The sequence below is a fragment of the Gambusia affinis genome, linkage group LG12, assembly GCF_019740435.1.
Source record: "Gambusia affinis linkage group LG12, SWU_Gaff_1.0, whole genome shotgun sequence".
NCBI lineage: Eukaryota > Metazoa > Chordata > Actinopteri > Cyprinodontiformes > Poeciliidae > Gambusia > Gambusia affinis.
In genome coordinates, this window is record NC_057879.1 from 3,178,083 (window position 1) to 3,205,199 (window position 27,117).

Genomic DNA, 27,117 nt, shown 5'->3' on the forward strand with positions numbered 1-27,117 from the left:
TGCTTAAATATGACCTGCAGGTTTGTTCTGCACTCATCCACACGTTCAGCTCTGACACTTTTCCATCAGACTCTGAGGTCTGTGTGACTGCCACCAGCAATCAGGTAAGCTCCGCCTTCTCAGAACACTAAAGGGTTTTTTTGTGTTTTTTTTCTTTTTTCCTAAAGAGACTAAAACCAGAAGTGCCCTGGATTCTAAAATAACTCCAAAACTATTTCAACATGTTATTTTCGCTTTTAAAACTGCTTTTGATATAATATTGTATAACTGACAATGCTATATGTCTAAAGATGTTGAAGTATAGAATTAACCAATCAAATATGAGTTAAATGGATAATATAAAACAGATTATTCTCGTTCTGATGCTTTTCCACAGACACACAGAGATCTACGAGGGACACTGCAGGTTAACGGGGAGGACAAACTCTGTCTCTTTGGGCAGATTCAACAGAGCCCCTCCAATTCAAACCAACAGACAATAATAATTAAAGCAAACTTCACCCATGAACTACAGGTCAGTTCCTCCACCCTCTTTCTCTTCTAGGATGTTGCATTGAATACTGAAGAACATTTTGTGTTTTGAGGTTTGTTATCGAAATTATTTTGTTGGAAAATTTTTAAACGTTCAAAAGCAACAAACCCCCCAAAGACATATCAACTTTTTAAGGGTCTTTGACTGATATATATATTTATATATATATATATATATATATATATATATATATATATATATATATATATATATATATATATATATATTTATATATTTTTCCAGATTATTATCCAAAACTGACACAACATATTGACAGCTTCAACATATATGTGAAAAAATAGTTTATTTTATAAAAGTTGTATACTGCAGCTCTAAAGAAAAATCCTTCTCTACATTATTATTATTATTTATCACCTAAAAAACCCAGCATTGAAAAAGAGGTTTTTTTCTATATCAATGTTTTGTAGTCAAAATATAATATATTATTAACCATTTATCAGATTCTCTTAGTTCTTAAGAAACTAACTACAAATTATAAGTTACATCTGAAATTGAGGATGCACCGATATAAAATTTTCTGCCGTTATCAATATCCGATATTAATATTGCAGTTATATCTGATAGCCAATTATTAACGATATTGTACAAGAGGAACAAATGCTGCAAGTCAATGACTTGAGGCATTTGTGATGCCTTAGATAGAAACCTCTTATCTAAGGAAAAAAGTTTCTAATAATTAATTGAGCATACCTCACTGTTTGATAACTAGGATCAGTTGGAATGTGTGTGTGATTGAATCAGAGTAATTTTTTTCGTAGCGTGCCTTGGGACGACGTTTGCTGTGAATTGGCGCTATATAAAAAAACTTGAAATCAAAAACACGACCACACCACTGACGTTGCTTCTCTGCTTCACGATCCTGCACTGCATTACTGTCACATGACCAAGCAAAAACCAAACCCCTGAAACACAAATGGCAACAAGATGGACATAAACATTGGTTGTTATTGGACCAAAAAGGACATGTTAAAAATAATTGACCATCTCTTTAATGTTGAAATCGATGTTAATGCAAATATGAGTGGACCAGGTCGTCATTCAGGTGTTTCTGTTCCAGCTGCAGCTGCCCTCCTCTGCTCTGATGGAGGGATACTTACACTGGATCCCTAAACACAGCCCTGACTTTGACTACCAGGCCAGAGGAAAGCTGAGACTAGAGAGACAGGAGTGCACAGTGAGTGTTAAAGATACAGCACGCATTCAGATCAATGCTTGTTAAACATCCAGCACCAGGCGGCCATGTTGGTTTTGCAGCTTTCAGTGCAGCTGAACGGAACAGCAGGAAGAGTCAGCCTCCGCTCCTCTCTCACTCATCCCTTCAAGTCGAAGATTCCCGAAGCGCTGGAGGTGTGCACTGTGAAAGCATCAAAACATTTTTTGTGGTTGTTGTCGTTACATTTTCTCATTTTCCGGTCAAACGTCATGCATTGTCCAGGTGAAAGCTGCTGTAGACGCCTCAGAGACTGGCAAAAGGAGCAGTTCATTGTGTGTGAGAGCGAATGGGAAGAGCAGGGTGACTGTGACTGGCCAGATGTTCCACCGGCTCCAGAATCCAGATAGAGCGTTGAGACTGGACCTGGATCTGTCCCAGAACCTCCTTCCGTCAGTCAGCGCCCTGCAGCTGAACATGGCAGCCAACGTGTCAGCAGACAGGTTGGTTTGCCATTGTCTGTGTGTCTGAGGAAATGTTTTATAGATCTGTAATAGTTTTTATTTCCTCGTCTGTTTGTCCTCCTCCAGCGTGGCTCTGCATGGCTCTGTCACACAGGGACGGGAGGCGCTGCTGGTCCAGGTCAAAGGGTCATGGATAAACTCCCAGGTTCTCCGGCTGGCTTTGTTGGGGAATGTTCACCACTCCCTGTCCGTATTGGAGGCTCTGCCTTCAGTCCTGGGTCTGGATGGAGTGTTAGAGCACTCTGATATTTTAACAGAAGGTGAAGCTTTTCGATCATTGGGAAAGTATTTGTCCCCTATTAGCACTTCCACATATTGTCACCATAAAACACAAACCATAAGGTATTTGTTATCCAACACAGTAACACAAAGTAGTGTAAAGAGGAAGGAAAAAGTTTTAGAAGTTGGCTCATTGATTTAATTAAAGGGACAGTATTATGTAAAATGAACTCTATTAAGTTTTACATGATGTTTTAATGTTATTCCCTCATCAAAAACATATGTGCCGTGTTGCCTTGATTCTTTTATGCATGTTTTAAAAATGCTTGAGTCTCCCATGACCACCATGTGGAGTGCCTAAACTCTTGCTCCAATAAAGTGCCGCCTATTTCCTCAAAGCTCCTCCCCTCGCTCCTCCAGACTAGCCAACAGCAATTAGCAAACTTTTGGTGCAACTGCTGAGCACATTATAGGAGCTACTTCTCAGGCCAACACTCCTAAAAAGGCTGTAAATGGCATAATGACAAGCACTGTTGTGATGGTGTAGTGTTGGAAAAAATAGGAGCTTCTTAAAGAGACAGTGGCCCAATTTCAAGGTGTCAAATTGGAAAATTTAATTGTCTCTTAAGTCATGTTTTATATATATACATACAGCATTTTTTATAACAACTAAAGGCAACATGGTAACTTGATTTTGCTATAACATGGAAAATTGCTAATACCGACTCTTTAAGGGGTATCGGTTAAATTTTCAAATAAAATACATAGAAGTTTATGGTTGGAGTGTAAAATGGGACAAAAAGTTCAAAGGGTACAACAATTCTGAACAGAACTGTATACAGTAGAATGAAACAGATTTTTGTCTTGGTGTACTACCTGATTGGGGCCATTTTTACTTGAGAACCCCGCCCACAAACCCTGTTATTTTTAGCTCTGTGCATGTTGCTGCAGGTTACCTGGGGGTTAACGTGATGGAAGCTGTACACCGCATAGAACTGAGACATCAGCTTGATGCTGCGGAAGATCTGGTCACAGGAGAAGGAACGATGGGAGGTGATTATCAGCGGACACAGGCCCGGCTCTGTGTTCGGTCCAGACTCCAGAACCTGTGTGCTAACGTTAGCCGCCACCTGAAGAAACAGGGAAACGGACAACTCTCTGTTCAGCTTTCTCACTCTTTCCACCGACTCAACACCACAGGTGAGCTCTACCGGTTTTCTTTAAGAACTGTAATAGAAGAATGTCCAGAATAGAAGATAAGTTTTTAAAATATTGTTTATTATAAAGAGACCATGCTGTGTCAGTGAGACCTGTTGCTGTAAATCAGGGTATTTATTTTAAAATTCCCCGGAGAACGCAGAGCCTCTGATCCTCCCAAAAGATACGATAGAACAGAGCAACCAACATTTAGCCTTCCTGTTCTCTCTTGATTATCTTCCACTCTCTGAGAGCCTGAATAAACTGCAGACGCATCTCTGCGTGTTGCAGAAAATGCAGTTTTCTTTTGAAAAGTTTCTTTCGGCTCCAGTGATTGGTTCCAATAATTGTTCAAGTTATCATTCAGGGAGTTTGAAATCTTCCCATTCTGATCATTAGCCAGTGCCTCCAGTTTTTTTTTGCAATTTCTTGATTGCAGAAATTCATGCAAAATCAACATAAAAATCCCCAGATTTTCTCGCACTACTGCATAATTGTGAGTTTGTTGAAGATTTTCCACAAAAAAAGCTTAAACACGTCGGGTTTAAGTGACTTCTAACTCCTACCTGCAGGTGGCAGTATTTACTACTTATGCTACACTTCTGCCTCAGTCTTCCTTTATGTCATGTTATAGACTGATCAATGTAACAAAATTGATATATTTCAGTTTTTCAAAGAATAAAATATTTCTAAAGTAGCAACACAAAATTAGTGATTTTGATTGCAAATAAACACAACAGCAAAATCCTGGAGGAACTGATTAGCTCAGTGCATCTCTAATCATAACTCAGTACATAAACACATTCATTTATGTATCTGTTAACTAACAGAGGTTGTGGTTGCAGGCGTTCCTGGTGACAGCAGTGCTGAGGTGAAGTGGACCCAGGACGAGTTTGGACTGTCTGTCCTCGTAGTGCTGCAGGCTGGAGCTGAGCATGTCAGAGCTGAGTTCCTCAGAGACAGAACAGACCAGAGGTGGAGCTACTTCTCCAGGTTCCAACATCAAGTCAGAGCCCTGCAAACCAGAGGCCTGCCAGGCTCATTCCAAGCCAGAGCACAGCACCAGGTGCAGGACAGCTGTGTACTTTGTCTTTGAGATTATTTTAACTAGAATGCATTAAGAAATCGTCTCTCTCAGGATGTTTGTACCCATGCTAACATGTCTGTTATGTTTTTTTTCTCCTCAGTTAGAAACAGGAGGATTTGACATAAGTCTGGTTCTTAGCGTGGAAGACGAGAGAACGGCAGAGATGTTTTTTAGTGTGGGGTCAAAAAATGAGACGTCTGCTTTGGTCTTGATGCTGTGGCAACACATGAAGCTACTCCAGGGTCACATCCCCAATTCTTTACAGGTGCATTTTACATTATTTAGATATGTATTAATGATTACTTTAAAAATGCTTTCTGTAGCCTGGAAGATATATTTTTTGTTATAATGACAGAGCCTTTCTACACACGGCACTTAGACCCCACCATGAAATTAAGATGCATGCCAGAAAGTAGATGGTCAACTTCAAAGAGGAGTGGCTACAATATAGCCTGACCCACAGACCAATTGCAATCTCAAAAGGATCCTGTCACAGCTCTGCCTGCAACAATAATGATTCATATGCAAAATTCTCCCCTTCAGTAACACAAAGACGTTGGTGTGCACTGTCTTCCCCTTTGAATAGAACGTCAAGGTCATAAAAGGTGTGCACACCTCCAAATTGTGCATATATTCACCTTAATAATACACACAGGGGAAACTGTCTTAGCACTAACACAGAAGCTAATAGCTAGAGTCTTCCCTATCGTCTGTCTTCAGAGAACAGACAATCAGTAGCAAGTGAAGTAAATGGTGCTCCTGGATTGGCTGCTTTGCAAACGGCAGCCAAAGGGGTTTTTTTTGTAATAATGATGTGAGGTACCTTGACAAATGCCAGAAGGAGGGATGGAAGTATTGAACTGAGCAACTGCAGTTGTTTTTCTAAATTGTTTTTGCCAGTATATCCATGGCTACTTTCTGTTTAAATTGAGTAAACTTGTCTGTGAAAGTAGCAAGTTGGAAATAGCTAGCTTAGAATCCGACCCTTACCTTCATGTTGATTTGATCAAATGAGTGACAACAGACACAAATTGGTATTGACCAAAGTTGGATGTGCCAAGTCAGGTTTCTTTAAGATATGTAATCAGCGATTGGCCAGAAAACTGCAAACAGTGCAAACCTACCAGAAAGTTGATCTCTGGCTCCATCCCTGCTGAGCATGAGAACTCCACCATCTCTTTCAGGAGCAAATTTTACAAAAAGGATGTTTTGTTTTCGCAGATGAACTGCACACGAGTCTCCACTGAAGACCGACTCTCAGCCCACTGCTTTGGAAATCTGGCAAACCGGCCCGTGGAGGTACAAGCCGTTCGCTCTGACAGACCGCACCGCGGCCTCTGCTATGGCCTGTCGCTTATCCATGTTAGTCTATGGCTCCAAGCCAAAGGTTGCTACCATTCCGGTGGGCAGAAGGAACTTAGAGCCAACCTGAGTCATTCTTCTCTGCGTTTCTTGACATATTTAGGGCTGCCCAGCAAATCTGCTGTTAGGCTCCTCCTTCGGCCTGGCCCCCAGAGGTGGGTTTTGGGGTGGTGGCTGGGCCTTGGAGAGCAGATCTAAGAGCAGGACTCAGGGTGGAGTCTCTAAGGCTGTATGCTTGGGATGGACTACTTCAATATGGGACTCATAGTGATACACAAAAAGCTGAAGTGACAGGCCGTGTGAAGATGAAACGACTGTGTGACGTTAGAGCAGAAGCGAGTGTTTCCTGGAACTCTGCTACTTCCTACCTGTTGGCTGCTGTACGATGCACAGAGGTGGGGAGAGTGGTCCGGGTGAAGGTTGGGAATATTCTGTGTCCCTTACAAAACAAAACGTCTTTAGTCTTTCATGGAGAAACAGGGAGCAATGGTCTGAAGGGATTCCTGACCTATGAGGACCAGCAAGGTTTCCTCAAATCAGTTCTGTCAATGCTAGCAAAGGAGCACAAAGTTGAAGTAGGATGGAACCTCAGAGGCACTCTCATCCCAAACAAAGTGGATTCCCAAGGATCGGGTCAGCTCCACCATTCTTCCTTCTCTGGAAGAGCAAAATTGCTCATTGAAGGATCTGCTCAGATTAACCCCACCGCCACTTGGAAACTCTTCACGTCTTTCTCAGCTAGCTTTCTGCAGATGCTAAAGCCACAATGGCTCCTCGCCATGACTGCGTCCGCCACACCGAGTCAAGCCCAGGTTGAGATGGAGAGTGATGCTTGCCAACTGCTTCTCTTGGCAAACAGACACCAGGAAGAAGAAAAGGAGAGCAAGTGGAGGCTTTTTGCCCATCAGAGATGTTTCTTTCTGAAGGTTAGCGAGGAAACAAGGGACCAGAGAACTTGTTTCCTTTCAAAGAGAAAGCAAATAAACGATCTTCCCTGAAAGATGATTCCTGCCTTTCTGACCTTTACTTTATGTTATGGATAACGGAAACGATGCTGCATTGCCTGTTTTCTCTTCAATAACGTGGACCTTAAAATAGCCCACAGTCGTGGTCGTAACAGCTTGCAGCAGGTCAGAGGTTTACATCCACTTATCAGGCTCCTGAGCTGCTGAGCCCCTAAGAACAGGTGTAAACGGCATCATGGAGAAACACTGATGTGATGACGTGCTATTTAAAAATCTGCTCTTGTGTGGATTAAAAAAAATCCACAGTAAATTCCAACTTATTCACCTCATTCTTACTGCAAAGGTTTTTTTGTATCTCCCTTCAACCTTGGAGAAAGAAACACATGATAAGAAAGCTTAAACTTCATACACCATTCATGCTGATGAGGAAACTCTGACAGGCACTTTCAGCGTTTCAGCAGACATGGCGGATTGTTTACTCCAGCAGTTTAAATTTGTACAGGAAAATGAATTTAAGAAACTCACAGCAAAAACATTTTCTATTAGCTAATGTGGTGTCATTTCATTTTCCTCCTGCAGACTCTCATTGGTCCACAGGCCTCAGCCAACTTCTCCATCTCCCATTCAGGATGTGACACAAACCTCAGAGCAGTTCTCCATGCTGCAGGGGAGCAGAAAGGTTCTGTCAGGCTGTCTGTAACCTGCAATCCTCATCGCAGTCTGCGTGCATCTCTTCTGCACTTCATCAGTGCGGTAAAAAGGCTCAGGTTTCCCACCGGTGCAGCGCGACCTCTGAATGTGTCAGGTGGACGTCTGCCTCAGGTGGATGCTAGCCTGGAGCTGGGACGGTGCTTCCTCAGGGGGAGCGTGGGTGACTCCACCGCTCCGCAGGCAGCAGCAGACGGCCCCCAGTCGCTCACTGTGAATGTGAGAAGCCACTGTCCTCTGCTTCAGGTAACAGCATGGACGAAACAAATCGCTGTTAAAGCATTACTGTATATTAGAGCCATTGGAGATGAAGAAAGAACATTTCTGCCGAAAGAGTTAATATCTGATACATTTTAGAAAAGACAAGGACATTTCAGAGTTTCATAAGTTGAAAATTTGCTAGAAAAACAACAAAAAAATTTGGATTAATCTAAGAAATTTTCTAGATTTTTTTTCTTTGACATTTCTGAATTTCAAAAGTCAAGTTTCTGAGTTTTAGAAATGTTGACTGTCAAAGGTTGAAAGGTTTTGACAGTAAAATTTGAATCATGTACTTAAAATATCTAATTTGTTGGTGGAAACATGAAAAAATGAAGGACAATTAAATTCTAAAACGCAAGGTAAAGTTATCATTTCTAAAAATAGTTGGACGTGTTTTAAGTGTGTAAGTGTTACCTTTATTTATTGAGCCATTTTTATATCTTTGCTTTTATTTTTAACTGTGCCAGTTTTGGTCCTCTGTGACAGTCACTCGTCATCATATCTCCTCTCAGTCAAACTATTCCTTCTGATTGCTAAACTTTTCTTCAGCAGCTTTTAACAAATAACAATTTTCCCCCCCAATCTTACAAGTGTGCAAAGCTATCAGCAGACAGACTGCCTCTAACAGCCCACAGCATTATGCTTCTCTCACTGTTTATGGTGTAGGGGTGGGTCCTCCCTCAGGCTCTGGCCCTTCGGGGCCTCTTGTCGGTGGCCCCCTGCCAGCTGTCCGTGTCGTCCTCTCTAAGCGTGGACGATGAGGATGCGTCTTTAGAGCTAAGTTGGTCCTGTGTGACTCAGTATTTCTTCGTGAGCGTCAATCAGTCATTCTCTGGGCTAAAGAGCCGAGGTCTGCCACAGACGATCACCGTGAAGGCTTCGGCTCTGGAGGGTTCGGACCAGGGTGGAGCCGTGACTGTTGAGGTTGGGACATGTAGGATTAGAGCCAGGAGAATCGCTCAGGACAGAGGAACGGGACGCCGGCTTTGGGCCTGGGAGACAGACTGCCCTGGGCTACAGGTACGACTTTGTTCCACGTTTCATCCAGCTGGACATCTCGTTTTTACTCTGTCATGTTTATATGAACAGCTAAAGGCAAAGACCGGAGAAGAGAGGAATCTATAAGGCAGTGGTGTCCAAAGTGTGGGCACGGGGCCATTTGTAGCCCCTGGAATCGTTTGATTCAGCCCCTGAATCATTACTCCCCCTTCCTCCCCTGCAGGTGGTTGAAGCAGATGGAGATTTTTTTTGAATTAGAACAAATTTATGACCCACAAATTAAAATCTTGTCACAAAAATGTTAGATGAAACAAAAAAAATTTCATCTTTTAAAGGAGCAGTATTATGTGAAAATTACTTTTTTTGAGCTTTACATCGTGTTATGATGTTATTCTCTCATCAAAAACATACATGGAGTGTTGCTTTGATTCTTTCATGCATGTTTGAGAAATCATTTAATCTCCCATGGTAACCATTCAGCTGTGCAAAAAGCCTGGTTGGACCTAGGTCCGCCTCCGAGACAAAGCTCCTCCTCAGAGCTGCAGCTAACAAACGTCTGCCTCACAGAGCCCTCCTCCGGGACTCCCCCACTCAGCTCCTTCAGACTAGTCAGTGGCAATTAGCAAACACCTGGTGGAGCTGGGCAACTGCTGAGTTCATTGTATGAGCTTCTTCTCAATGAAAAGCTGGTAAGAACTTTGCTGAAAGGTTAAAAGAAGAGCGGCGCAATGACTGCCTGAAGGCTTGAATTTCAGTCTTAGTTTTTGAAAAGATGTTTTCTTTCTTGGCATGTTAGTTCTCTTGAATTGACAATTTTGGCCCATGAAGCAAACAGTTTGGACACCCCTGCTGTAAGGAATCCAGATATCCTGAGTTTAGCATGTTTAGTTCAGCACCAGTTTGGGTCACAGTGACAGCTGGATGTGTGACCCAACAGGTTCGTGTGAACAGCTCAGTGTGGGAGCACCCTGGGGGTGTGTGGACGGCTGTGATGGAGACTGATCTGAAGGGCAGGAGAGCGTTCCTCAGGCTGGATGCTGAACCCGGGCCGGAGCTGAGAGTTGAGGGCGTGTTGGACCATGACAGTTCCCCCCTCACCACTCTGCCTGACAGCAGTACACTGAGATTCAGCAGCTCTGGATTACATGCTGCAGAAGTTCTTGTTCAGACAGAGGAATGCCGCCTCAGAGCTGGAGGAGACATAATGTCACATCCTGGCCTGCAGGTGTCACTGCTATACCACAATAACTGCTCTATAATTCAAGTATGGGTAACGTACAATAGATTCTTCACACAGAACGCATCACTTCAGCACGATCACTTCATTAACTGATGTTTTCCTGCTTCTAAAGGAGTGGTTCAGTCCAAACGTCATGCAGGCTTCAGGCTCTCTGCTGATCTCACCAGCTTCTGTTTCCTCCCACATCTTCATGGTGGTAGATGGCAAAGAGTTGCACACTGTGCTGTCTGCAGGACAAACTGAGGTTTTGAAAACAGAACCGAACGGACGTTTCAAATCGACTCGTTTGACGCAAAGTCGTCTTATTGTGCGTTTCTTCTTCTGCAGGTTCACAGGGAAGCATTTCTACATCTGAACCATTCCGTCCCCCTGCTGAAGAAACTGGGCCTGCCCGTGAATGTGTCCCTGGCAGTAAACTGTGAGAGTCACAACAATGGTTCTCGCTCTTTTACGGCCAACGGCAGAGCTGAAAATCAGCGGGTAAGGACAGCAATCAGATAAACTCTGACGTAACGTCTTCCTTCATTCAACCAGACCTCTGTCCAGATCCGGAACTGAAACATACTCAGCATGTATATGAAGTGATGGTGGACATTTATCATATCGTGATGCATTTCTTATAGGATTTTTGATTTATTGTCGTCTTGAGGAATTCCAATTAATGATGTTAATAATCCCTTAAAACTGTACATATTGTCACCATTTCTCCACAGTTTTTTCAATAAAGGTAATTTTATTTATGTGGCACATTTTCAGCAACAAGGCAGTTCAAAGTGCTTTATGTGAATCAGAAGGAAATACAACAAAACAACAAACCAAAGGAAAGAGGAAAAGAAAAAAAAAAGTATAAAACTACATAGTCTGGTCAATGTCAATCAAATTTAAATGAGACCTTCAGAAAGCTCTGATGAATCAAATACCTGCAAACCCCGATAAACTGAAGGAACGGGATTAATTGGGTAAAGAAGTGTTGGTTAAAATTTCTCCTCAATGATGTGAGAGACCTGAAAATGCCTTTGAGAAAACTACTTTTTAGAGTTATTATTATTGGTGTGTTGTTTTTTCCATTGTGTTTTTTTCCCTGTAAACATGTTTTCCCTTTATCATTGCCAAATAAGAATCTGTTGTCCATTTCTGTCCGTTTTGATATAAAATATTTATTTTTAGAACCTGTTAAAGAGAAAACTATTTCTACCGTCACAATGCATAAAACCCAGACTTGAAATGGACGTAATTTCTTTTTTGATATGAGTTTACATGAATTTATTTTTTTTTTTTCAGTTTTCTCAAGAGCTGAAAATGGAAAAGACACCCGAGACTGTGAGGGTGCAGAGTGAGCTAAAACATGCAGTGAATTATCTGGACAAGCTGGGAGTCCCTGGAAGCAACAGCGTCCAGGTTGGCCTGGTTTTCACACCGTAAAAACAACGGGTTGGCTCAGGGAGCAGGGTCACTGAGGTCTGGCTGTATGTTCCAGGTAGAACTTGGTTCTGCTGAAGGACGGATCCTAAGCCTGGAGTCTCAGTGTGGAGCTCAACAGTCAGGACTCAGACTGCAGCTGAAGACGTTTCCTGAACTCAAAGAAGTGAGGGGAACCCTGTGGCACGGATCGTCATGGCTTCACCACCGAGGCCTGCCCCTGAGAATATCAGTACGCATTGTGTTGACCTGCTTTTATTGCTAATTATTATTAATAGACAGTGGCGGCTGGTGGTGATATTTGAAAGGTGGGATAATATATAGCTCATATATATATATATATATATATATATATATATATATATATATATATATATATATATATATATATATATATATATATATATATATACCATAAAAAAACAATCATGGAAACATACCACAGACCAATAGCATGGAGCCTCTGCAGTTGTCCAAATTAATTCCCCAACACTGGACACTATCGCACTGATAAAATGAAACAGGATACAATATATTTTTAAATGAGGCTACCTTATTTAACGAGAAACTCACTCCATCGACTTTTCTGGGACGCAAAAAAGCTAAATAATCCACCTCGTTTATGCTAATATTGCTCGCCATCGCTCCTTCTCAGTCTACGCCAAACCACAGCCACACACTCGAGCCCGAGGAAAGTCCATCCTGATTGGATGAATCCTGTGGCCGCGGTTCTGGCCCTGGGCTGATTAAAATTAGCTCCAATGAGCCACAAACCGAGGGGGCGTGGCTAGACGCCTGACGATCATTCTGACAGCCACAGACAGTGATGCTGAATGGGGCTGTCAGAAGTTAGTCCTTCGGAAAGACCCAGGGATTTTCCCCAGGCGGTTTGACACCAGGTTTGTTGAAAATTTAACTAAATGTGAAACATTATTTCTAAAATGTATTTATTTTTAAGTTGTTTATTTTAACAACTTTATTGCAAATGTCAGGGAGGGCTCAGCCCTACTTGCCCACTTATACCAGCCGTCCCTGTTCATAGTGAAAAGCAGCAGAGGTGTCGGTATTGAGAGGTATTTGTGTTTTCTCTCCCAGGGCCTTTGCTCCATAAAGGGAGCGTTGTCTGAGCTCCGGTCCAGGGCTGAGCTCAGTGTGGACGGACGCAAGCTGCTCACGTCCGGGCTGAATGTCAGCAGAGCTGCCGGTCGCCTTGCTGGGCTCCTCTCATTCTCTCCTGCTGCTCTCAATCAGACACGGACACAACACAAGCTGGACACTGTCCTGACTGTGCAGTTCAAAGGTCGAGACATCGTGTCATTTCACCTCTTCAAATTTGACTCAGTTTAGAAATTAGTTGCATTTATGTTTTCTCTGAGAGCAAAGGATGCAGGCAACCAAAAGTATTATTAACCAGAACTGGAGGCAGTTCTCACAGGGTCATAGGTCACCTCAGGAAATTCGCTCACTCCCTTTGTCCCGTACCCCCTGCTTGCATCCCAGGAAATGTTTGGCATGTTGACTGAATGGGTCACAGTGTAGTAATATATATCTGCCCCACAGAAAAACATTTTCTGTGCTCGGAAGGTGTTTTGTACGGCAGCATATTAGAGCCATCATAGTTAAAAAAGGGAGTATATTTCAGCCAAAAATCTAAAAAATTTCTAGATTAATCTCAAGAATTTTCTAGAAAAAAAACAGTGGAAATTTCTGAGTTTCAAAAGTCGAACATTTTCAGCTTTTGGAAATTTTCGGAGTTTCATCTTGATGCTTCATGTGACCTTAAATGAAAATGACTTTGATCCCCCCTATTTTAATGTATGAATTTGCGTTTTTCTTGCTTTATTAACTCTACCTGCAAAATACAATAATATAGTTTGACCAGCAGATGTCACTGTTGTCCTTTCATTTGTATTGCTAATTTTGACTGCTCTTTCCGAGCTAAAAACCAGCGATAATCTGTATTGTAGTTTTCATAAATTCAGTGCCATAAAATCCCAAGATGCATTGCACTAACTAGCCTTCTCTTCTGCAACTGTGTTCAGGTCCTTTAAGAAGTGCGTCATTAGACGTTCACCGCCAGGACTGGATATTCCGGGTGGCGGGGGAGGCCGGGGACTGGGGGACGCGTGGCGGTACCAAGGAGGCCCGGTTCACACTGAGGCGCACCGAGCGAGGAGAAGCTAGCCCTGCCTTCCAGGTGTAATGAGGTCAGCATGTAGAAGGAGGTTCCCACAGCGCTGCTCCTCCCTACTAACGACCTCTGACTGGTTTCAGGTGGAGGGCTGGGGGAGACTGACGGAGTCCCTGCTGAGGGCCTCCATGGCCGTCAACCCTGAGCTCAGCTCTTCATTCGCACTCATTGTCCAAGGACACACCTCCACTCCCAGGTACTGAGAGTGCTCAAAGGTTTTATACCTGATTTCCAATCGCCAGCCCTGATTTCTCTTTAAAAACTGTAAATAAATAACTAAATACTTTTTTCCTTTGGCTATTTTTTATTTCTTAAAACAAATGCCCTAAAATTAGAGTTTAGATTAGGCCTAAAAAAGTCCATCCTGATCCGGACAATCCTATAGGCACTGTGTCGGATCTGACTTTAATTATGTAAGATGAGATAATACTTTATGGATCCCTGAAGTGTGGGGCCGGGGGACTTGTTTTACCCAGCATAGCACACAACAACAATTTAAAATAAGTAAATAATAGTAATATGCATACAACAATAAATATCAATTGGCAGTGATAGTCCTAAAGTCACACGTATATCACTCAGTATATTGCTAAAGATATATTCTGTATTTAAAACTCTAGAGGGCGCCCCATAGTAAGGCACGCCCAGATCTGAAGTAAATATTATCTTAATGAAAATTTTACTCCTTTAAATTGTAGAGTATAATTTGGGCAAGCGTCTGCAGTTTTTAGCTCTTATTTAACATCTTCAAGCTTCGTTTTGTTGCTTGTTGTAACCGCAGGGTGAGTCAGGTGCAAATTATGTGGGATGTGCCATTGTGCTTCTTCTGACTTAAATAAACCACAAAGCAGCTCACCGATCCTGACGACAGCTACCCGAGTCTTCTTCACTCACTAAAAACCTCCACACTGAAGAGGATTGTCGTCAGCATGACCTGGCAGCACTGTTTTGTGGTGCAGTTACCGATCAGATTTTTCCAGACATTCGCAGATCACAGCGTTACAAACGTAAAATTGTCTGATTCTGATCATAGCTGATATTTTGGTTAATACACAATAAACAAATAAACTATCCGACATAGGCATTTCATCATTTCCCATAAATTTCCCATTTCCCATAAATCCTTCTATTTTCAAGTTTTGCCAAAGTTAAACAAAGTTTAAAACAAGAATTTTGCAGCAGTTTTCTTCTTCTGCCATTTTTAGTCCCTTTTTATCTGAGGATATGTTTTAAATTACACAGCTACAGGAAGATGTTGTTTTTTTATGTTCGTTTCATTATCCTTTGCGTAATTGACAGGGGCCCCACCCCCTTTTTTAAAATAAATTGTGGAGACTATGTTACAAATTAATAACATAGTCTCTGTGTTCTCAGCAGCCATTAGGGGGCGCCAACTCTCCACTGACTCCATATACATGAAACCAATAGAAAGTTGTATTTTATCTGGTGTTTGTGTGTTCATCTATTTCTAATCCTGCCCTGGGTGACTGCCCATATGACCCACAGTCTTTAAACATGCTCTTCTGTTATTATATTGAGTTCATTAAAGTGACACTGGTAGCTTTATTGAATTTGAAAGTCTTGCAAAAAATACAAATTAATAAGATATAACATTTATAATATAAATGAAACTGGGCCAAATTTTATACAGTTTGCATAAACATTTAACATTCAAATTTATCCAAAAATAAAAATAAAATAGAAAAAATGCCATGTGATCTATATGTAATGTGAAATACTAATAATAAGAATACCCATAGCTGACCTTTTTTTGTGATATCTAGCAAGGAACTGATGGTGAATGTGGTCCACAGCGCCCCCCAGCTGCTGCCATACCTGCCCCCCCAGCTCCACCTCCGTTCTCAGGTGGGTTCTCTCCATTTCAGCCAGGCGGAGGGTCCGGCTTCCACATCTTTACATTTGAAGTAGAGTTGCCTGCCCCTTAAGATTCTCATTCCCTTCCCAGTTGAACCAGTCCCAGTCCAACATGGCAGCGCTGGTGGAGGTGTTGTCAGGAAGGAGGAAGCTGTGGGCTCTGGGGGAGCTGGCAGCCATGGAGGCCGGCTACAGGCAGACTGTGGAGGTCAGGCACTCCTTCCCACAGGTACCACTAAGATAAACTATCAGTTCACTCTGTGGAAATCTTTCTATCTTCAGATTGCATTGTCCTATCAGTTTATAAGTTTGTCCATCAAAATGATTTGAATTGTGTTGACTAGCTCCTCCTACAGAACATGTGAGTGTGTTTGTGTGTTAGCTGCAGCCTGTGCCCAGGCTTGTCGCCGTTAGTACGACGTATGAGGCCAGAAGGTGGCGCCACCTGATCCAGCAGGCCACCATGTGGGGCAGCCACCAGTTCAGCTTGTCTGCTCTGCACTCGGCTGCTCCAGGTCTGGACTTGGAGCTGGGCAACCGCTCTCTGAAGGGTAAACACCAACACACACACTTTACATAACCTCACACACTGTAAATAATATGTTTAACATAACATGTTAAGGGTGCACCGTAAACATGTCCATAGACCTTTTTTGTTTTTGTTTTTCTGAAGCTACAACAGCAAATGTAGCAAAATATTTGAATTTTTAATTATCAACAAACAAAAAGTACTAAATGATTGTTAGTGATGCATATATTTTCAATACAATCTGTATTTAGCCCTCCTGAGTCAAAGCCTTTGATGGTATTTGTTTTGGAGTATGATTTTGCCCTTTGATTTGTCTTTGTTTTTTTTAGCTTATTTGCAGTATATGGAGAAAGTACAGGTGCATGCATGTTAATAAATTTTTTTTTTTTTTTTGTCACTCATTTCAGAAACTGAAACTCACATTAAATAGACAACACACAAATTATTTCAAATCTTTATTTCTTGTAATTGTGACAGTTATGGTTTACGGATGGCAAAAACCCCCCGAAAATTCAGTGTCACAGGAAATTATGCTTTTTCCTTCCACTCAGCTTTCTATAAATATTCTTGGAGATACAACTCTGTAAACAGACAGCTTCTTTAAGATTTGACAGTATTTTAGTGAAGTGTTTTTAACTGTCTCGTGGACGCCTGTCCTACTGGTCAACAGTGAGAGACCGTTTGGAGGCTCAGGAGTAAAGTAGCTGTTCAGACAACATTAGTTTGCAATTTTTATTAATTTTTTTATTTTTGTATTTTCTGAGATGCTGAATTTTGCTTTTCTGTTATCTGTAAGCCATAATCACCAAGAAAGAAACTAAGGCTTCAGATATTTCCCATCTATATAATACACGAGTTTCCCTTTCTGAAGACTGTTGAAGACTTTATTTTGGTTTCATTCAACAATATTCTGACACTTCTCTATAAAGTGTTGGGGTTTTTTTTATTGTTTTTTTATTATTCTTCAGTAATACTGCTATTCAGATGCTTCTTATTGTCTGATCACACTCCGCTGGCAGCTCAGACGTCTGTGAGCCTTTCTGGAAACGATTGTCTTGTTTTTGGCTCACCCTCCGTTCTCCAGTTTTGGGTGTGGAGAGTCGGCGCACGCGTCAACGTCTCTGCCGAGTTTCTCAGAGGTTCTTTCATCTCCATTCTGGCCCGGCGCTGGACGCTGTCTAAATGTCTGCTCTTGTGCTTTCTTGGCAGTAATGCGTAAAATTGTTCTTAAGAAGAACAATTGCTGTGTACTCCCAAAGAACTGCTCTGCTCTTTGTCTCTGTTCTGTTTAGTGTCCTGTTCCTAATCCTGGTCCTAACCGTACTCGCATACAGATAATCTCTGCACGCTTCGCTAGAGGGATGCAGCTGGATGCAGATTTTTAGTTTCTTTGTTGTTCTTCCCATCAGTCCAGGTCAGCGGCCTCCCCCGTTTGAGCAGTGTGGAGTTGGTGCATGAGAGCTCCTCCCACAGCCGCCTGGACAGCGTTTTACTGGGCTGGAAGAGGCAGGGACATCTGGAACAGGTGAGAAAGAACAAAGTGTCTCAACCCCGGTGGAAAGAAAAACACACCTTAAGACAAAAGCGTCTCTTTCAGGAATGAATCTGTAAAGAAAATAATAAACAGAAAGCATATATTTTTAGGCAACAATGCGTCCGTATGGAAAGCAGTGTTGTAGTACTCGACTCGGACTCGACCGCATTTGGTCTTGTCTCGGTCTCGGGCGCTGTGGAAATATCACTAAACTTACAGCATACTGTCCAGTTTATTTAACACGTTTGTTTTCACTGGATGCAAAACGCACCGATTAAAATCCAAGCGGAAACGTGACTTATCAATTACATGTATCTGTTTTTCCCCCTGGGCTGCACAGTGGCACAGTTGGTAGAGCTGTTGCCTTGCAGCAAGAAGGTCCTGGGTTCAATTCCCGCCCCGGGGTCTTTCTGCATGGAGTTTGCATGTTCTCCTTGTGCATGTGTGGGTTCTCTCCGGGTTCTCCGGCTTCCTCCCACAGTCCAAAAACATGACTGTCAGGTTAATTGGTCTCTCTAAATTCTCCCTAGGTGTGAGTGTGTGTGTGAATGGTTGTGTGTCCTGTATGTCTCTGTGTTTCCCTGCGACAGACTCGTGACCTGTCCAGGGTGAACCCCGCCTCTCGCCCGGAACGTAGCTGGAGAGGAACCAGCAACCCTCCTGACCCCATTAGGGACAAGGGTGAACAGAAAATGGATGGCTGGATGTTATTCTCCCTCTCCCTCCCCACCTTTCACTCACACGCTGCGCTCCAAGACATGCGCAGTGGTTTTCTTTGAGTGCCAGAAGATGTCTGTCTGATTGTCAGTAATAGATATAAATCATAAGAAATCCGATGGCGACTGCTAATTCAGCAGCGCTTCACTTTCACAGACGGTGGGGACGACGTTTAACTTTTTTCGTCACTTAGAAAAGAAGCTCAAAGAAAGGTAAGCTCCGTTGATGTGATGTTAGCAAAGCCAGCTGTAGAGAGACACATAAGCATTTGTGATGAAAACAAAAGTCATTCACTGCACTGAATTATTGTGCAGAGGTGTTTACTAATGTGTCACCTATATGGGAGAACACTGTGTCCAAAAGTCTGCAATATAGTGATGTGACATTCACAAACAATCCGAGTTTTCTGAACGTCTCTTTACTACGATAGGACCGGAGCCTCACTGAGAGCCGTTCTTTGTTCTTGTAATGCTCTGCGTTCACTTCAGTAGCTATCATTATTTCATTTAATTATATACATTGATATTTATTTAATTAGCCAATAAATAAAACACAAGAACAAAAGAGCACACAGAGCATGCACATTGCATTGATTGCTTGTTTTCATTCAAAGTGTCATTTTGCTGCCAGGCTTCATGCAGTGGGACAGAAGAACAGTCATGGTGAGCGCCTTGTGCTTGTTGCTCTTTGGTCAGTGTTCATAGTTGAGCGTTGTTTACTGTCAGGGCATTGCTTCAATTGCTGTGTTTAATGGTGCTGACAGTGGTGATTTCTGACATGAATGACTTGGGCAAATGCCCAGGGCGTTATCTTTTTAGATAAGCAGAACAAAGAGTTTGTTCTGCTTATAATATTGGTTAAATTTATTTCAGCTCTAGGTATTTAATATCTAGGTGTTTTTATGGGAATGTGAATCTTTCAGATCAATTGGATTAGCAACTTTGATCATATTTCACATTTTATTGTGTCATGTAGCGCGGGGCGCCGGTCTGTCTCGGACCCTAAACGTCTTGGTCTTGTCTTGGTCTCGGGTTACAACACTGATGGAAAGCATATAATTTTCTTCCAGTTTCAGTCTGGATGCAGAGGTGGAGAATTGTTTCAACTTCATTAGACCCGAGCAGCCAAGCGCTGCGAAGGCCCACTGTAATCATACTGTTTATTTTCTTTTTCTATCTCTTCCAGAACATCACAAAGAGTTTAAAGGTCATTGTTTTATTTTATTTTTTTATTATGTTTTTTGTGCAGGTGCGTGTTCTCAGGTCGTGGAATCTCACCGAGGAGACAAACGAGACGAAGCTGGAGCTGAAGCATCCCTTCTGCTCGGCGCTGAGCCAGCTGTCTCTGCACACTCTGTCACTCCGCTCACCCAGGAAGAGCAGCAGCAGGCTGCAGGTTCACATCCAGCTCCACACACTGCACTCACAACACTTTGCCTTTTGTTGCTCCATTAGATTCCATCCATTTAGAAGTGATACTCTAAACCAGGGGTGTCCAAAGTGTGGCCCCGGGTCCATTTTCCAGCCCTTGAAATCATTCTGTGTCCAAAATATAATAATAACACACATTCATTTGACCAGACTGTTAGTGACGATGCGCTTAAAATGAACTGAAGTCAAATTCAAATTCTAAAAACTGCTCCGAATTAAAATAGGTAGACTCGGCTCTGTTGGAGACCAAAACTGCAGCATTTGTTATATTTCCGGCTTTCTTGGACATTTTTGGCTTTGGAACTTAGAAGGCAACGAAGGCAATTTTTGAGATTAATCTCAAAATTTCAGATTTTTTTCTAGCAAATTTTTCAGTTTTCAAACTCAGAAAGGTTCTTGTGGTTTTCTAGAAAATTTCACATTTTTTTTGACAGACATTTACATTTTTTCCCTATCTGCAATGGCCGTAACACGCTGTCATAGTGAAGAGATGGAAAAAGTCTGATTCAACCTCTAGTGTGTGTAAGACAGCCATCCAGGTAATAATTGTGTGTGTGTGTGCGTGGGCGTGTGTGTGTGCGTTAATGTGTGTCCTGCAGACCCATTTGTCCTGGGACGGTGCCGTTCCAGTCAACATTTCTCTCACCCTGAACAAACTCAGCTCCAGCGTGGGCCGGGCGTGCGTTCGGCTTTCAGCCAGGCAGGTCTGTGGATTTCTGCGGGGTCAAAGGTCAGGGCAGGAGGGGATGCAGCTTTTTAGGAGCATGAAGTGCATGTCTATTCTTGCAGATGGCCGTGTCTTCTGGAAAGGGCTGCGTATCGATGGGTTACCGCGGAAACCTGTATTCACAGACTGCAGAGCTGACGTGGCACAACAAGAGTTTCAGGCAGGGCATGACGTACCAGGTACTACTCTGCTTCTCCATTATGGCTTAAGCTCAGGGTCCTTTTAAATAAACAATTTTAAATTGTTTCTCTGTCTTCCTCCAGAAAAGTCTTGAGGGATTGCACGGCCTCCAGCTGTACGTGGATCTAGACCGAGTGTCCCCTGCACCCTGTCACTCACACATGCTACTGGCCAAAGTCCAGACCAACCTCAGGGACCTCCTGGAGCACAGAGTGGAGCTGGGAGTTTGTCCCGAGCAGCCTGTGAGTCCTCACACTGGTAACCATGGAAACTAGAAGAGGAAGTGATCTTCTTACTGAAATGATTCGGCAGTATCTGAAGATGTCCACATACCCTGTGTGTGTGCGTGTGTGTGTCAGACTCTCTGGTGGTCCGGGTCCCACAGAGTGAACTCAGGAGAGGAGCTGTTCTACAGTCAGTGTAACGTTTCGGTGACGGGTCAGCCGCTGCGGTCCCGCTTCACGCTCGCCCTCACCAACTCCTCCACTGCCCAGGGGAGCAACATCTCTCTCTATACTGAGGTAAAGATACTGCTGAATATTCAGGAGTATCATGTCACCTCTACAGTCTGTGACAAAGAAATTCTAAAAAGGATCGTGTCCACTGGATTCAGCTCCCTTTACTCTGATGGCCCTCAATAAAATCCTGTGCAGCCAAATGCTTTCAGAGTATGGAGTGTGGTTTCTAAAGTTACTGTCAAAAATCAGCAGCAATAGGAGGTAAAAATGGTAGCCCATTTTTATGTCAAGCTAAATATTTTGCTCCAAATGAAACATTTAGTTTGTAAACTAAATATTTAACTTGCTAAGCTGAAAGCTAAATATTTAGCTTATTTGACTTGCTATATAAAAATCAATTTGGACGTATAGCTAAATATTTAGCATATAAACAAAATATTTACCTTGCTAATTAAAACTTTAGCGCATTTAGTTTGCTAGCTAAACATTTAGTTTGAAACGGTGACACGTCATGGTGAAAATAGGACTTTGAGAAATGAACTACTGGAGCTGGTGTCCAGGCTGCACCAAGCCTCCTGGTATTAGGAGTTCTGTTAATACTCAGCAGAAGCCCTCCCAGCGGTTCTGGAGAGTGTTTGTGTCACCTTGTAAATCTGTGAGACCTGCCGTCTCACTGGAACCAGAGTCCCTCCAATAAAAGCGAGCAGCTAAGGCCGGGGTGTCAAACTCCAGACCTCGAGGTCCTGCAGTGTTTAGATGTGTCTCTGCTGCACCACCTGAATGAAATAATTAGCTCATTAGCAAGACTCTGGAGAACTGATCTACACAAGAAGGAGGTAATAAAGCCATTTCATTCCAGTGTTTTGTACCTGTGGCACATCTAAAAACTGCAGAATAGCGGTTTGACACCTGTGATCTAAGGAAACATTGACTGATTAAAACAAACAAAAAAAAACAAAGATTATCCACCCAGATGAAGTGGAGGACAACAAAATGAAGCCGTTGTACGGACTTCAGACCCGGTGTCTCGGGTCGGAGTTCTCAGATCAGATCAGACTCATGTCTGAACAATTAAAACACATTTTACCTAAACTACACACTAATGTTTAAACGAGTGCAATGAAATTAATATTTCAGATTCATTCAATGGAGAAGTTAACACAGAAAGTCCAACAGTTTGTGCAAATGTCCAAATGTGTTTGACATGAATTGGAATCGGCAAACACGTTCAATCATTTAGAATGTTATTGAAAAGTCCATTTATTTCAATAACTCCATCACCATTTAAAACACATTGCACAGATGAATGAGACAAAGACTGATGTTTCAACAGCGATTTTTAACATTTAATGATAAAAGGACATTTAAAATTTAAATATTACATCAGACCAAAAAAAAAAATAATAATGTAAATCACTTATGCTTAATACCTGTTTAAAGGTTTAGTGACTTTTGCTGTACGACACACTGAACAATCATTTTCTGCAACGTTGAAGTGTCACAGCTTCTAGAGTCATCAAAGCGTTAGAGGAAAGTTTCCAGACTGATGCTAGACTATCTGGAAACGTTAAATTGAAATGAGCATAAGGTGAAATAAACTAAAGTGTAAATGATAAACTGAAAGCTGAATAATATAATAAGATAATAGGTAACAGAAGGTTAATATAAATACGACATTGCAATGAGTAAAATATGTGATTACAAAATAAAATTTTCCCAACAGATTATTGGCTTTTTTTTTTTCCTTGAGAAATGAATATATGTATTTTTAGAAACTAGCATTTTGTATTTTCTGAAGCGTCTTTGTCTGACATGAATTTGTTTAATAATCCAAATCATGTACATGCTGTGAAAAATGACTTCTACAAATTGTCTGTTTTGTGCATTTATTTCCACACCTAAATTGTTCAGATCATTAAGCAAAATGCAAAAACCTTCATGTTTAGTTAAACTAAAAACTTAATTATTATTTTTATTCTTTGTTTTCTTCTTATGATGGTGATTTTTTTTTTTTTTTTTTTTACTTTCCAGTCAGTGGTGGGTAACTGGAGCTTGTTGCTAGGTAGCAGTGGCCTGTCGGGGCCCCACGGGGCCAGCCTCCAGGTTCACGCCACGCTGGGCCGCAGACACCAGGTCTGGGTCAACGGGACGCTGGGGGGCCGCTGCCTCCGGACCGCTGCGGGCTACATGAACGGTGAACAGAGGATCACCGCTTACCGAGTCCAGAAAACTAAAAAGAGTAAATATGAACATGTGTGTGTGTGTGCGTGCGTGTGTGTGTGTGTGTGTGTGTGTGTGTGTGTGGGCGTGTGTTTTGCAGGTCCAGGCCTCTGTGAGGACATCAGTGCAGCAGTGTGTGCAGGAATGAACCACAGCTTTAAGGCCGAGGTGCAGAGAAGAGAACGCTGCAGAGAGACTGAGACTCTGGGAAGCTGGTCATTACAAACAGCCAATCAGAGGCTGATGATGTCAGCCAGTGGCTGCTTGGAGAGATTAACCGCAGTAGAGGTAACGCCAACGTCTTCAGATGTGATTCAGCATGGAGCTGCTTCACTCTGTTTGCTCCTCTTCATCGTTTCACAGGAGCGATTTCACTTCCTGAGTTCTGAGATCCAGAAGGAACTCCTGGAGAGGAGGAAGGAATTACAGCATCTTCTTACAGAAACCACTGAACAGGTCTGCTGCCGTAAAGCTGCACTATGTCACTTTAAAACAGAGAAAAGCTGTGAGCAGCATGTACATAAGTATGATTGACAGTGCTAAGACCCTCCTCCTTGACTCTGATTGGTTGTCTCTAACCAGAAGGTGATTTTTTTTTTTTTGAAGATGGCCACAGGGAGAATCCAGAGGAGCTTGATTTTTTTTTTTTCTCAGATTATTTTGAGACATAGTGATAATACTAACGGGACAGAATTATGTAAAATTGACCTTTTTGATCTTTACATTATGTTATAATGTTATTCCCTCATCAAAAACATACCTAGAGTGTTGCTTTGATTCTTACATTTGTGTTTGAGAAATACTTGAATCTCCATGGCAACCATTCATAAGTTCAAAACTCCTGGGTGGACCTAGCTCCGCCTTTGAGACACAGTTCCTCCTTGGAGCTCTAGCTTTAAAGCTATCCAGAGCCTCACAGAGCACACGTCCCCTGAAACTCCCCATTCTGCTCCTTCAGACTAGCTAGCAGCAATTAGCAAACTACACAGCTACTGAAATCTTTATAGGAGCTACTTCTCAATGCAACCCTGGTAAAAACCTTGTTAAAGATAAAAAAATAAAGTAAAAATAAATGGAGCTTTTAAAGAAACAGAGTCCCAATTTCAAGTTCTCAAACTATGACCTTAAATTTCCTTTCAGCCATATTTCATACATGCATATTTTTTTTATAATAACTGAAGGTAGCATAGTTACTTAATTGTGGTATAAATTGACACAATGTGCCTGGAAATCATACTACCTCTTTAACAAATATGTATAAAACACATTATTTCGTTCTAAAAGTTACGTAGTACAGTTTTAATTTGTTCCCAGTAACGTCATGTTGGACCTGCAGGTGTTGGTGATTAACTCTGTGCTTCCTGTCCCCCAGCCTGCAGACACGCGGCTGCTGCAGGACTGGATCTCCGTCCCTCTCCTCGTCTCCCAGCATGCCGAGGGCCTGCTGGGCCGGGGCTCCACAGGGCTGCTGTCCCTGTGGCTCAGCAGCTCCCTGCGCCGCGCGCTGACCAGCAGCGTGCCTGACCTGCTGCGTCGGCTCCAGCAGGCCTCACTGCAGGGGCAGCAGGAGCTGCGGAGTGAGTGTCTCCCGTGTCGGAGTTCTTCCTCTTACTGACAGGAAGACGTCATCAGTGCAGTGTCTGAACTTCCTGTCCAGGGCCTCTGGCGACCCTGGCTGGAGTGTACCAGGACGTGAAGGGCCAGAGGCTGGAGGCAGCATGGAGGGAGGCCGTTGGGATGTTGACCGGCAGGCTGCTGGACGTCCTTCCTGCCGAGCTGGAGAACCCTCACCTCAGAGCCCTGGCAGCAGCAGGAGCCTCCGCCCTCACAGCTGCTCTGGACGTGGTGAGGAAACTACAAGCTCTGGTTATTTTTACTGTCGGTCTTGTGTGTTTGAAAGCAGAAACATGTTTGCCTCCTAAAGTTTGGAGTTTACAGGTTTCCTCATTACCCGGCCCTGTCTTTGTGTTTTTGGGTCGTTGCAGGAATCAATCAATTAATCTGAATTAAAATGAGCTTGGTAGTTTACATTCTGATATTTGTAGGACGGCAATTTTGTTTCCAGCGGCGTCATAATCCATTTTGTTTATGGTTTTGGCTGTGTGGGGTTTTTTTTTTTATTATTTTTAATTTCATTTATTGTTTTTGGTTGCTGGGTTTTATTTTGGATATTTAAAATGTCTTCCAGCTCCACACTTAAAAAACACAAAATCTTACCAAGTAATTTTGGTCTAGCAGAAAATATTTTAATACACTTGAAATAAGACAAACTAACTTAAAAGTCACTTTGTAGCAAGATATAGGCGCTTATTGTAACTAAATATCTCCCTAATATTGATGAGAAAATTCACTTATGAAAAGGGAAAAATGTCTAATCTGCAGAACTTTCTCATAAATATTAAGAAATTATTTACGTAAAACAAGCGCCTACGCTTTGCAGCCAAGTTACTTTTAAGTTAGTTTTGTCTTATTTCAAGTGTGCTAAGATATGTGAACTAGAAACTAGAGCAAAACTACTCGGTAAGAGTTTGTGTTTTGCAGTGCAGTGGTGTGCTCTGTACAAAATTAAAGTTTATTAGTGTTGGTGTTCTTGTTTGTGCTATAAAACAGCACGACCTTAATGTTTGCTCATTTACTGTATTTTTCTGGCACATATCTTTTGACATTTTTACTTATTTCAAGTTGTAAAATCGTGCTACAACAGAGCAGACTCATAGAAATCCTAAAAGTCAATGAAAGCATGTAAATACCAGGTGTACTGTGCAGTAACTGTGTGTGTTTGGTTCAGGCGGGCCAGCAGAGCTCCCACTGGGCCGAGGCCAGGCTGGCCACGGCTCTGTCTGGACTCAGGAAACGGCTGGCTTCTCTCTACACATTCAGCCGCAGGTACTGCATAACTCAAGCTCGCCTTAAACCTCCTGATTTTAGGAAACTGTGTGACCGTGCAAGAGGTGGACTGCATCCCTCCTTTTTTACGCAGAATAAGTCCTGGCTGTCCTCAGTCGGTTGAAATGTGGGGCCAAATAAAGACGACATGCTGACGGCTTCAACCCAGGGAGCCGCTCACAAGGCCGCTTGGTCAGATGTCTGTCGTTTCTTTCAGAGACTGTGTAGTCGCCTTGTCGGTGCCGCTGCCGAGTCTTGACCTGTCGAGGGCCGCAGAGGGTGAGCTGTTGGAAACCGTGCTGGAGGAGTGGCTCCTGGGGCCCCTGAGGGCCCTCGTCTCCATCAGACCTGCAGCTGAGCTTTATCGCTTCAAGAGGAGAATCATGGACAGCCCGTTCAGACGTAAGTCGCTCCAGGGTTGAGATTCATCATGTCCATATCAGTCCTATTGTAAGGCTATGTTTACATGAAACCAGACGAGTTTCTGATTTAATTGATTGATTTATTTATTTCAAACAGGTTTTTAAAAACATGGGGGGGGGAAATGCATAAATAAAACACTTTATGTATGCATAACAAAGCGTTCTTATTTAATCCTACACCTTATCTCAATTTACTTAAATGTTACTTACTGACTCAGTAATTATCAGAAATTTGTAATTATTTAAGCATGATTGAATATTCAT

At 42.4% G+C, this 27,117-nt stretch overlaps 1 protein-coding gene across 1 annotated transcript in view; it reads left to right on the plus strand.

The window, feature by feature from the left end:
• Positions 1–27,117, plus strand: part of LOC122841337 — a 56,468-nt gene that overhangs the window by 23,675 nt on the left and 5,676 nt on the right. Inside the window, exons 34-69 of the mRNA XM_044134589.1 lie at positions 21–104; positions 377–514; positions 1,611–1,727; positions 1,808–1,900; positions 1,989–2,206; positions 2,294–2,487; positions 3,398–3,646; positions 4,489–4,709; positions 4,831–4,995; positions 5,952–6,029; positions 7,637–8,011; positions 8,693–9,046; positions 9,963–10,289; positions 10,378–10,509; positions 10,593–10,745; positions 11,547–11,663; positions 11,743–11,916; positions 12,780–12,984; positions 13,727–13,881; positions 13,959–14,071; positions 15,660–15,741; positions 15,842–15,979; positions 16,133–16,301; positions 17,689–17,804; positions 19,779–19,925; positions 20,560–20,664; positions 20,750–20,866; positions 20,951–21,109; positions 21,227–21,388; positions 23,357–23,519; positions 23,646–23,833; positions 23,909–24,001; positions 24,918–25,122; positions 25,203–25,390; positions 26,334–26,431; positions 26,649–26,833. Coding sequence (XP_043990524.1) covers positions 21–104; positions 377–514; positions 1,611–1,727; positions 1,808–1,900; positions 1,989–2,206; positions 2,294–2,487; positions 3,398–3,646; positions 4,489–4,709; positions 4,831–4,995; positions 5,952–6,029; positions 7,637–8,011; positions 8,693–9,046; positions 9,963–10,289; positions 10,378–10,509; positions 10,593–10,745; positions 11,547–11,663; positions 11,743–11,916; positions 12,780–12,984; positions 13,727–13,881; positions 13,959–14,071; positions 15,660–15,741; positions 15,842–15,979; positions 16,133–16,301; positions 17,689–17,804; positions 19,779–19,925; positions 20,560–20,664; positions 20,750–20,866; positions 20,951–21,109; positions 21,227–21,388; positions 23,357–23,519; positions 23,646–23,833; positions 23,909–24,001; positions 24,918–25,122; positions 25,203–25,390; positions 26,334–26,431; positions 26,649–26,833 — 5,977 coding nt within the window. The remainder of the gene's footprint in view (positions 1–20; positions 105–376; positions 515–1,610; positions 1,728–1,807; positions 1,901–1,988; positions 2,207–2,293; positions 2,488–3,397; positions 3,647–4,488; positions 4,710–4,830; positions 4,996–5,951; positions 6,030–7,636; positions 8,012–8,692; positions 9,047–9,962; positions 10,290–10,377; positions 10,510–10,592; positions 10,746–11,546; positions 11,664–11,742; positions 11,917–12,779; positions 12,985–13,726; positions 13,882–13,958; positions 14,072–15,659; positions 15,742–15,841; positions 15,980–16,132; positions 16,302–17,688; positions 17,805–19,778; positions 19,926–20,559; positions 20,665–20,749; positions 20,867–20,950; positions 21,110–21,226; positions 21,389–23,356; positions 23,520–23,645; positions 23,834–23,908; positions 24,002–24,917; positions 25,123–25,202; positions 25,391–26,333; positions 26,432–26,648; positions 26,834–27,117) is intronic.